The following is an 11,596-nucleotide window of genomic DNA, read 5'->3' as shown; positions in this document are numbered from 1 at the left end:
AACTGTCAGCAAAAACAAAGAGGGTTTCCGATGTAAACTGTTTTAATATGTAACAATTTGATAGTCTCTAGCTTAAATCGTTAAAGTTGCATCATCCATGCCTGTCACTATTGACACCCCGCCCACGCTTTCTCATAATTATGGAAGGTTTTGCCTCGTTCATTCAAATGACCCGTAACACACAGTTGTGAGCAACCAACCATGAATAACTTGCAGCAAGGCCTAATTTTCACCTTTTTATAGCACATTTAATAACGGGCCGTTTATTTTGTAATCTTAACTTCTTAGCCTGCCTTTTAGCATTTTCTACACTTGACCTGAGCCAGGTGGTTCTAATGATGAAACCGTGCCCTGGGTGCAGGCCTATTCATTACGCCTATTTTGCAACGAAAATGAGAATTCATATTGGATACATTCTTCTAGGTCCCTCCCGTTCCGTTCTTAAATGGTAAAAGGTTTCTGTTAAAATACTTAATGAATACACCCCTGGATTCATGTGTTCTCAATGCGCAACAAACGTATCTTGACTGAAAATATAAAACAGTGCTCAAGGCTACTTCATGTGGCCGTTTTTCTCACAATAATATCAAACACATTCATACAAGTGGCCCCTGTAAGAAATTGGTGTATGTTGTCTTATACGTTTTAGGCATAGTTTTGAATCTGGACTACTGCCCTTTGACACAACCGCTATCTTTCATCACTGTCATCCTCTCTCTCTATCTGTTCAATAAAGTCAGAAAATACCTTACAAATGTATTTTTTTTAAACACACAAAACAAGTTAATAAAAAAAGAATGAACAATTCACATCCTGAAGTACTGTACCCTGAAATGTGTTCCCGTTGTTTCAATGTCCAATGGTCAGCAACTGTCACCAAACCAATACATGGCTAAACGTCACTCAATGACTTTTTCAAATCATAATTTGACATTTTCTATGCATCACTGTTGTGTGTTGTTTTTAAACGTGTTACTGCACTTTCACAATGATAAATTGGTCCTTTTTAGGGTTAATCAAGATGCTATATCAGGGAAATACCTTTACCAGAGTGCAGGTGCATACTGGGGCAGAAGTCATGCTTGGGTAGCTTTGAACTACTGTGACCAATGCTCATTTTGATAGATACGCCTGATAAAAACACATTCTTAAACTCTCTCCCCTATAAACAAGTTCAGTAAGCAACACATACTAAAGTATTTAGGGGGAGGTGCCAGGAAAAGCTATAAGAAACCACAAAGAGCAATTTGTTATTTTAGTTAAGAACTCATTGTTTTATGCAATTCTTGAAAAGTTTGTTATATACACTGCTCAAAAAATAAAGGGAACACTAAAATAACACATCCTAGATCTGAATGAATGAAATAATCTTATTGAATACTTTTTTCTTTACATAGTTGAATGTGCTGACAACAAAATCACACAAATAATCAATGGAAATCCAATTTATCAACCCATGGAGGTCTGGATTTGGAGTCACACTCAAAATTAAAGTGGAAAACCACACTACAGGCTGATCCAACTTTGATGTAATGTCCTTAAAACAAGTCAAAATGAGGCTCAGTAGTGTGTGTGGCCTCCACGTGCCTGTATGACCTCCCTACAACGCCTGGGCATGCTCCTGATGAGGTGGCGGATGGTCTCCTGAGGGATCTCCTCCCAGACCTGGACTAAAGCATCCGCAAACTCCTGGACAGTCTGTGGTGCAACGTGGCGTTGGTGGATGGAGCGAGACATGATGTCCCAGATGTGCTCAATTGGATTCAGGTCTGGGGAACGGGCGGTCCATAGCATCAATGCCTTCCTCTTGCAGGAACTGCTGACACACTCCAGCCACATGAGGTCTAGCATTGTCTTGCATTAGGAGGAACCCAGGGCCAACCGCACCAGCATATGGTCTCACAAGGGGTCTGAGGATCTCATCTCGGTACCTAATGGCAGTCAGGCTACATCTGGCGAGCACATGGAGGGCTGTGCGGCCCCCCAAAGAAATGCCACCCCACACCATGACTGACCCACCACCAAACCGGTCATGCTGGAGGATGTTGCAGGCAGCAGAACGTTCTCCACGGCGTCTCCAGACTCTGTCACGTCTGTCACATGTGCTCGGTGTGAACCTGCTTTCATCTGTGAAGAGCACAGGGCGCCAGTGGCGAATTTGCCAATCTTGTTGTTCTCTGGCAAATGCCAAACGTCCTGCATGGTGTTGGGCTGTAAGCACAACCCCCACCTGTGGACGTCGCGCCCTCATACCACCCTCATGGAGTCTGTTTCTGACCGTTTGAGCAGACACATGCACATTTGTGGCCTGCTGGAAGTCATTTTGCAGGGCTCTGGCAGTGCTCCTCCTGCTCCTCCTTGCACAAAGGCGGAGGTAGCGGTCCTTCTGCTTGGTTGTTGCCCTCCTACGGCCTCCTCCACATCTCATGATGTACTGGCCTGTCTCCTGGTAGCACCTCCATGCTCTGGACACTACGCTGACAGACACAGCAAACCTTCTTGCCACAGCTCGCATTGATGTGCCATCCTGGATGAGCTGCACTACCTGAGCCACTTGTGTGGGTTGTAGACTCCGTCTCATGCTACCACTAGAGTGGAAGCACCGCCAGCATTCAAAAGTGACCAAAACATCAGCCAGGAAGCATAGGAACTGAGAAGTGGTCTGTGGTCACCACCTGCAGAACCACTCCTTTATTGGGGGTGTCTTGCTAATTGCCTATAATTTCCACCTGTTGTCTATTCCATTTGCACAACAGCATGTGAAATTTATTGTCAATCAGTGTTGCTTCCTAAGTGGACAGTTTGATTTCACAGAAGTGTGACTGACTTGGAGTTACATTGTGTTGTTTAAGTGTCTTTATTTTTTTGAGCAGTATATATTACCAACACAAACCATGATCATGTGTGATGAGTGGCAGTGAATGACTGACAATATTAAATAATTTAAGTACTACTGCTGTTGACAATGTCTATAATATGAATTAAATAGTGATTCAATTGTTTGATACTTTGATCCATCTCACCATTTATTCAAACCAAATGCAAATCGTGTATATATCGTTTAAACGTATGGTTACCAGCCACCAGCTGGCTTATGCAAAAATGCAGTTTCTCCTCAGCTGAAACAAGACCTATGCCCTCACAGGACCACCCATGGCTGAACCCAGCCTAGTTGCGTGAAATCCATAGATAAGGACCTAATGAATTAATTTCAATTAAATGATTTCCTTCTATGAACTGTAACTCCATAAAATCTTTTATATTGTTGCATGTTACATTTATATATCTTCTTGAGTATACATCTCCTATTCATACAATTAAATAATGCTGCTCGCAAGATAATGCTCTATACATAAATATACGCAATGCATTATATTCAGTAGGCTAGTCTATGGCTACTAAGACAGTCTGCCCACTTGAACCTGAATTTGATTCCCATTGAACTTGAAATATAGCAGTGGCAAGTAGCCCAAGCCTAATAGTAGGTATTACAGAGGAAAGACAAGTCAAGCTTTGTGCTGTGGTCTAATACTAGGCTACAGAATATTATTATGGGCAAAAACTGCAAACATAATTTCATTGCACTATAGGCCTATACCAGGGATATTCAAATATTACCCAATGAGGTCTGGATTAGCCTACTACTGTTTTTTGTTCTACCTGTTAATTAATTTCTCCCACTTGGTGTCCCAGGTCTTAATCATTCCCTGATTAGAGGGGATAGAATGAGAAACAAAGCAGCGTAACTGGCTTTAGGTCCAGGTTTTAATTTGAAGGGCCTTTAGTCTATGGATACCCATGTTTCTCTTCAGCCCCCAGACAGGTTTACAGGCTTGTTTTTCAAGTTCTACCAAAAGTCTATTCTGCTTTCCAGATAAACTAGCCGCGTTGGTAGGAAAACCACTGGCACCCGGAAATGCGCCACTTTCTTCGGGTTCCCATAACTCAAAGCCACCGGCAAGTTGGAATGTGACTTATCTGAGTTCAGAGACAGGTCTAAGAGTGTCTCGACAGGGCAACATACGACCATTTAGGCTACCTTTGGGCAGAATCAGGTGCGTTTTAATTTTTTATTTCCTCAAATTCCGACTAACTTTTTGTTAGGTTTCAGTTTATTTTTATTCATTCGCAGCATCTATTTACGGGAAAATTCAGGTAGGACTTCACAACTTCATCCATCCTGAAAAGAGTGCAGCTTGTGCAGTATCCTAACAAAGAGGGTTTCCGACGTAAACTGTTTTAATATGTAACAATTTGATAGTCTCTAGCTTAAATCGTTAAAGTTGCATCATCCATGCTTGTCACTATTGACACCCCGCCCACGCTTTCACATAATTATGGAAGGTTTTGTTGCGTTCATTCAAATTACCCGTAACACAGCTGTGAGCAACCAACCATGAATAACTTGCAGCAATGCCTAATTTTCCACCTTTTTATAGCCCATATAACGGGCCGTTTATTTAGTCATTTTGTCTTCTTTTTGAAGGTTTCTGTTAAAATACTTAATGAATACACCCCTGGATTCACGTGTTCTCAATGCGCAACAAACGTATCTTGACTGAAAATATAAAACAGTGCTCAAGGCTACTTCATGTGGCCGTTTTTAAAAGACCACTGAAATTTAGTCAGACAATGGCCAAGATTCCACAAACCAGCAGCCATTGATGTCTGGAATTTACAACTCTATATTACTATTGGCCAAATGAATGTCCAATAGCCAGGCTCTTCTCTCATCACTGGTTATTTTTGGTTGTGTGGTGTCTCAATCCTATTTTACCAGGTGATTATTATCCGCTAACTCATTTTGTGTGTCTGTCTGTTGAATGGACAGAGATGGCCAGCCAGAGTGAGGTGATTGACCGGTTGAGGGCTTCGTTCCGGTCAGGCGTGACCTTTCCAGAGCAGTTCCGTATGACCCAGCTCCAGAACCTTCTCTCCCTGGTAGAAGAAAACGAGCAGCTGATACAAGATGCTCTCCACAAGGACCTCCATAAGGTACTAGCATACACTCAGACACGGCGTAGACGGCTATACACTCAGACACGGCGTAGACGGCTGTGCACTCAGACACGGCGTAGACTGCTATGCACTCAGACACGGCGTAGACTGCTATGCACTCAGACACGGCGTAGACTGCTGTACACTCAGACAGGGCGCAGACTGCTGTGCACTCAGACAGGGCGCAGACTGCTGTGCACTCAGACAGGGCGCAGACTGCTGTGCACTCAGACAGGGCGCAGACTGCTGTGCACTCAGACAGGGCGCAGACTGCTGTGCACTCAGACAGGGCGCAGACTGCTGTGCACTCAGACAGGGCGCAGACTGCTGTGCACTCAGACAGGGCGCAGACTGCTGTGCACTCAGACAGGGCGCAGACTGCTGTGCACTCAGACAGGGCGCAGACTGCTGTGCACTCTGCATGTCCTCTGCCTCCCTCTCTCCACCTCATTATTTCCTCTCTCTCTCTTTCACCTCATCCTCTTTCCCTGTCCCTTTTTCTTCACCTTAGATATCTTGTTGTCCATTTCCCTCTCTCCCTCGATCATTTCACCTTCTCCCATCTCTCTCCCCCCTCAGCCCAAGTTTGAGTCGGTCCTGTCAGAGATTCAGATAACCCTGAATGACCTGTACTTCGCCATGGAAAACCTCAGGACCTGGATGCAGCCGGAATACAACATTGGCAAGAATCTGGTACGGATTCCATCAACATTCACTGTCAACTGTTTGACTCTACCACCTTTTACTATGTCTCAACATGTAAACACACACAATTGGAATATTTCTTTACTGACTTATGTAATAATTGTCCAACCATCTACTTTCCCCTCTACATCCTGTTTTAGGCCACTAGGATGGATGACTGTTTCATACGCAGGGAACCCTTGGGGGTAGTTTTAATCATCGGGGCGTGGAACTACCCTCTCCATCTTATTCTCTTACCTTTGGTTGCTGCAATTGCTGCAGGTACACATCTATCATGCCTTTGTATACCTAGAGGCTTTGTTAATAGTAATGGATTGGATTTATAGCGTTTTTACAGTAGCTCAAAGCATTTTACATCCACCACCAATGTTGCCTTGTCAGTAATGTGTGTATGTGTAAAGTGAATGCTGACTCTCTTAGCATTTCATTATTGATTAGGTTTGATTTTTGTGACGATTACATATTTATTCCATGATGTCGTGAACCAGGAAACTGTGCCATTCTGAAGCCGTCAGAGATCTGTCAGGCCACCGAGCAACTCCTGGCAGAACTCATCCCCAAATACCTGTCTCAGGTAGTACACACACCTATATGTGCTTTCATATCCCCCTGCTTCTGTTACCTGTTGTGGATCATCAATGTAATGCAGGCCAACAGTGCCATATTTGCTCTATACCTGCCCACTTATTGTTTGTTTTTAATGTTTTGAGTTTTGCCATCTGACTATTGTAGGACTGCTATGCAGTACTATGTGGTGGAGCAGAGGACACCAAGTCATTGCTGAAGAATAAATTTGACCACATCTTCTACACAGGTGAAGCCTAACAGAGAGGACTCCTTAGACCAAGAATATGTATTAGCTCAATCCCTCTTTTTAGTATGTTTTGTGTTTAAAAATGTTGGCCTTATGCCCCTTTTATCTCACCTTTGCCATATCACCTCTATCACACTCTTGCATACCCTTTCCTTCTCTTCCTTTGCCTTCACCCTTCCCCATCTCCTCCCCAGGTTCCCAGGTGGTGGCCCGCTCCATCCTTCTAGCGGCGGCGCCTCACCTGACCCCCGTCACCCTGGAGCTGGGTGGCAAGAGCCCCTGCTTCATTTACGGCCATATTGACATCCAGAAGGCCGCCAAGCGCCTGTGCTGGTCCAAGTTCTTCAACACTGGCCAGAGCTGTGTGGCACCCGACTACGTCCTCTGCACAGCCCAGACCCGGGACGCCCTGCTGCCCGCTCTCCGGGAGACCCTGCGGACCTTCTACGGGCCGGACCCCGGAGCGAGCCTGGACATGGGGCGTATAGTCACCCCACGCCACTGGAGACGCCTGATGGACATGCTGGAGAAGTCCAAGGGGAAGGTGGTGATCGGAGGGGAGAGCCGCGAGGAGGACAGGTATATTGGTGAGTTTGGGGGGGTACATGAAAGGATGATGAGATGAAGGCAGTGGTGTTGAGTTTGGTTTGTATACTGCTGCCACCTTGTGGGTGTGAATGCAAGTTGAAAGATTATGTTGAAATAGGTTAAGGTGGTAGCCTTGCTGTTAAAGTGGCTTTAATTTCAAATATGAGTAACTAATCATGCATATAGAAGCAAATTCTTGCTGATCAAGTGGTGTTTCTAGCTCCCACAGTGTTGGTGGACGTGCAGGAGTCTGATGCTCTAATGCAGGAGGAGATCTTTGGCCCCATCCTGCCCATCCTAACCATAGAGTCTCTGGAGGAGGGCATAGACTACATCAACCGCCAAGAGAAACCCCTGGCCCTCTACGTCTTCTCTGACGAGACCTCGGTAAGACCATGACCTACATTACAGCACATAGATGTTTCTTCTCATATCTATTTTCTTATGTTATAGTCATGGTGGCGTCCTCCACAGAGCTATAGTTTAAAGTTGTATATGTAGTTCTCTGTGGCTCCACTCTTATGGAATAAATGCACATTCCTCCCCTCTCGCTGTCAGGTGGTGACCACAGTGTTGAACAACACCAGTAGTGGTGGTTTCTGCGGCAATGATGGTATAGTACACATGGCCTTGCCAGGCCTGCCCTTTGGAGGAGTAGGTAAGTGTGTGTCTGACAACGTAAATGATGTAGTCATTATCAGAAGAAAATCACTAGACATGGATCTGATCATGGTGCCCTTTCATCTTCCTCTACCCTCCAGGTGCCAGTGGGATGGGTAGCTACCACGGCCGCTGGGGCTTTGAGACATTCAGCCACAGACGGGGCTGTATGAACCGGAGCTGGTTGCTGGAGAGGGTCAACGTCCTGCGCTACCCGCCCTACAGCGACTACAACCTGGGCTGGTTACGCTGGGCCACCACCTTCAAGAAGAACAGCTGGGGAGGCTGCTCAGTCATGTGAGAATGGCACCCGGTGCGTGCCTGACTGTACTTCCAAAGCCGATGGGCTTTTCTTAAAGGTCCAATGCAGCCGTTTTTATCTCAATGTCAAATCATTTTTGGGTAACAATTAAGTACCTTACTGTGACTGTTTTCAATTAAAATGACCAACAAGTAACGTCTTCTTAGCAAAGAGCAATTTCTCAAGCAAGAATTTGGCTAGGACTGTCTGGGAGTGGTCTGGGTGGGGAGAGGAAAACTAGCTGTTGTTGGCAGAGAGGTTTGAATCTCTTATTGGTCTATTAACTCATTTAGCGCCTGGAGTTGTCACCAGGCTTTCCAAGAGTCCCTTTCCACCTAAACGGGCTGACATTTCAGGCAGTCTTTTTAAACTGCTCTTACACTAAATGGGTATTATAATTTTTCACAGTATTATTCCAACATCATAGTGTGGAAATGTATAAAACACAGAAATCTATTTTTTTGGACTGCACTGGGCCTTTAAAGTATCGGTCCAGTGTTCCAGATTTCTATGAAATAATTGACCTAAAATTCTAAAAATATATAGTTAAGGATGTTAAAAACCAGCTTTTCTCTGTGCCCTGATTGGAAACAGTGGTTGGGTGTATACTGGTAAAAAAAAAAGCTGACATGCCAACTCAGCCAATGAGATGCACAAACACTTGGATATTCAAATTAGCTACCAACTCCATGTTGGGCAGTGCTGTACGCACTGCCTAGCACACTTGCCTTCTTTTTTGTGGGGCCTTGGCTGTGTATATGTTGCCTGCCCTGTCCGCTAAGAATCCGGATCACGTTTTGCACATGTTATTTTACGCACACTACGTAACTGCTGCTCACACTCCCCTTCCTTTATGTTTCTCTCTTTACTCACCCTCTTCTGAACTATGATGATGGTGCCTATCTCTGCCTTATGTTTCTGAACAGCTAAAATAAAAACTGCTGCAATTTGATCGAACATTCCCCAAAATATTTATTGAAGGCTATACAACCTTCTCGGTTGTAACAGATATTTTAGTTGCACAAGCAGGACTCATTAAATAACAAGCGTTTTGTGTGATGTAGGCCCACCCATACTCAACTAGTGGACCGGATCGGTCGGGCTTCGATCCCTGGTATCATATAAACACACAAAACATGAAAGAATTGCAGAACATTTGCTTTAAAACAGCAAAAATAATATTTGCCACATGCAGAATGTGTAGAATTGCAGGAAATTAGCTATAAAACTGCAACATTTTCAAGATGGGTGTGAACAGATTGGGGTCGCATGGGTTGTGAGGTGGGGGTTTGTTACTACATCGATAAATTACATTATCCATCCGGACCACCTCGGAAATGTGTGACTGGACCTCATCAAATAGTACTTGAGTACCCCTGATTAGGCTAATCTTTATAGTTACTGCCATATTGTAGTAGTACTGTGGGAGAATACAGGAGAAGTACAGTAGTAAAGTTCCTGAAAAATAATGCAACTCCCCACCTGAGTTTTGCATAGGAACTCTCTGTGTTTTCCTACTAACTGGTATTTCGCTTTTCAATTATCATGCAATTACAGCATGAGTAGGCTACCTAGCGGTTCCACCTCTAGGCAGCCTAACATTCTAGGCAGCCCAAGCATGTGAATCCGGACCGGTAACCTGAGTCTGACAATGGGCGAGTTCGTTCTGTGGTGCCCGTGCGCAATTATCTCATATCATTTGTCAACTACTGCCTACTATACTGAACAAAAATATAAACGCAACAATTTAAACGATTTTACTGATTTACAGTTCATATAAGGAAATCAGTCAATTGAAATAAATTCCTTAAACCTTAATCTATGGCTTTCACATGACTGGAGGGCATATGCCCACCCACTTCGGAGCCAGGCCCAGCCCATCAGAATGAGTTTTTTTCCCCACAAAAGGGCTGTATTGTTGACAAATACTCTGCAGTTTATCGGCAGTCGGTCCTGGGCTGGTTACACGTGCGGTTGTGAGGCCGGTTGGATGTACTGCCAAATTCTCTAAAATGACGTTGGAGGCGGTTTATGGTAAATAAATTAACATTACATTTTCTGGCAACCGCTCTGGTGGATATTCCTGCAGTCAGCATGTCAATTGCATGTTCCCTCAACTTGAGACATCTGTGGCAATGTGTTGTGATTACAACTGCACATTTAGAGTGGCCTTTTATTGTCCCCAGCACAAGGTGCACCTGTGTAATGATCATGCTGTTTAATCAGCTTCTTGATATGCCACACCTGTCAGATGGATTATCTTGGCAAAGAATAAATGTTCACCAACAGGGATGTAAACAAATTTGAGAGCAATAAGCTTTTTGTGCGAATGGAAAGATTTGGGGATCATTTATTTCATCTCATGAAACATGGGACCAACACTATACATGTTGTTTTATATTTGTATTAATTATATTTGATTATAATTTGCATAGTTATGCTGCCATATTGTAGCAAGTTGCTGAAAAAAGAACTAGCCAATGTTTGCAATGATGAGAAAATAATTGCTATTTTGACTGCCTTTATCTCTTACGTGTGTTTGAACTGTTACAACAGACCACAAAGTTTGTACGAACATGTCGATCATGTTTTCTGTGTACAACATGACAGCTGCATGTTAGGCTAACACCCCTCCTGAAAAAAGAACATGAAATTACACTTGAGGCATGGAATGCATAGTTTGAACATGCCCACCATATCTTTAGTGTACAACACAACATTTCCCCCTCCATGACAAGGAGGACGTAGGGGCAGCAGAGCATGTTAGCTTACTGCTTCTCAACAGCCAGCAGGCCAACTTACAAACCCCAGATTTTGAAATAGAAGTGACTGAGATAGTTGTTGTATAGGCTTACTCCTTTTTGCTATCACAACCTATGGATTGCTTGGCTTGTGCGCTGCAGTGTGCCCTCTCCATTAACTTTGTCACAAGTCAGTTTCAGTGGGCCTGTTTGGTTTGGCTGTACTTGGATAGGGCCATTGAGTCAGCAGAAAAGAGGTCCTACCTGTGGTTCTGGTTTAACCAGGTTATTCAAGGGAGGGACACAGGCTACATCTCAATAGTCTTGATTGGCTTCCTTCCCTTATCTCCTCTCCTTTACCATGAACTGGAAAACTGAAGAAAGGTGAAAGTAATGTGGTAGATACCAATGGCTTTCACCTGTCCTGTTCTTTCAAATATTTGCAGCTGAAGGGAAGGAGAGCCACTATTGCAATCCACCCAGGGTGTGGTTTCAGTTCTGTGTGTTCACTGCTGCATCACAATGGTCTAACCTGCTTCTTCCAGGGTCTGGAGAGCTAAAGGGTTTTTAGCATTGTTGCACAAGACCCCCATTGTTTTCCATGGGGTTAGTATAGTTCTTCACAGAATGGTCTTATGTAACAATTTTACTGGGTTTTGTTAGATGCTGTGTGACATGTTCGGTGGTGGATGGATGTTTTTTGATTTTATAAGTTTTGTTCAAAAGAAATTAACGAATAAAACCTTTCTTTACATTAATATATTTGTTGGCTTATACTTTAAGCGCCAA

General features: G+C 43.9%; 1 protein-coding gene across 2 annotated transcripts; it reads left to right on the top strand.

Annotated features, from left to right (window-relative positions):
- Positions 1-3,771: 3,771 nt before the first annotated feature.
- LOC106601716 (aldehyde dehydrogenase family 3 member B1) lies at positions 3,772-11,565 on the top strand. 2 transcript variants are annotated; one of them, XM_045715431.2, is made up of 10 exons: positions 3,772-4,155; positions 4,832-4,995; positions 5,578-5,691; positions 5,844-5,964; positions 6,192-6,277; positions 6,436-6,517; positions 6,712-7,104; positions 7,326-7,492; positions 7,664-7,763; positions 7,867-11,565. In XM_045715431.2, the coding sequence occupies exons 2-10, from the start codon at positions 4,834-4,836 to the stop codon at positions 8,064-8,066; spliced, it is 1,425 nt and encodes a 474-aa protein (XP_045571387.1). In that variant the 5' UTR covers positions 3,772-4,155; positions 4,832-4,833; the 3' UTR covers positions 8,067-11,565. The 2 variants fall into 2 exon arrangements, with proteins under 2 accessions (XP_045571387.1, XP_014049540.1); XM_014194065.3 differs by having other exon boundaries at positions 3,776-4,055.
- Positions 11,566-11,596: the final 31 nt, after the last annotated feature.

This window comes from Salmo salar, chromosome 03 (assembly GCF_965601325.2).
Source record: "Salmo salar chromosome 03, fSalSal1, whole genome shotgun sequence".
Lineage (NCBI taxonomy): Eukaryota > Metazoa > Chordata > Actinopteri > Salmoniformes > Salmonidae > Salmo > Salmo salar.
This window is presented reverse-complemented; position numbering and strand designations above follow the sequence as displayed.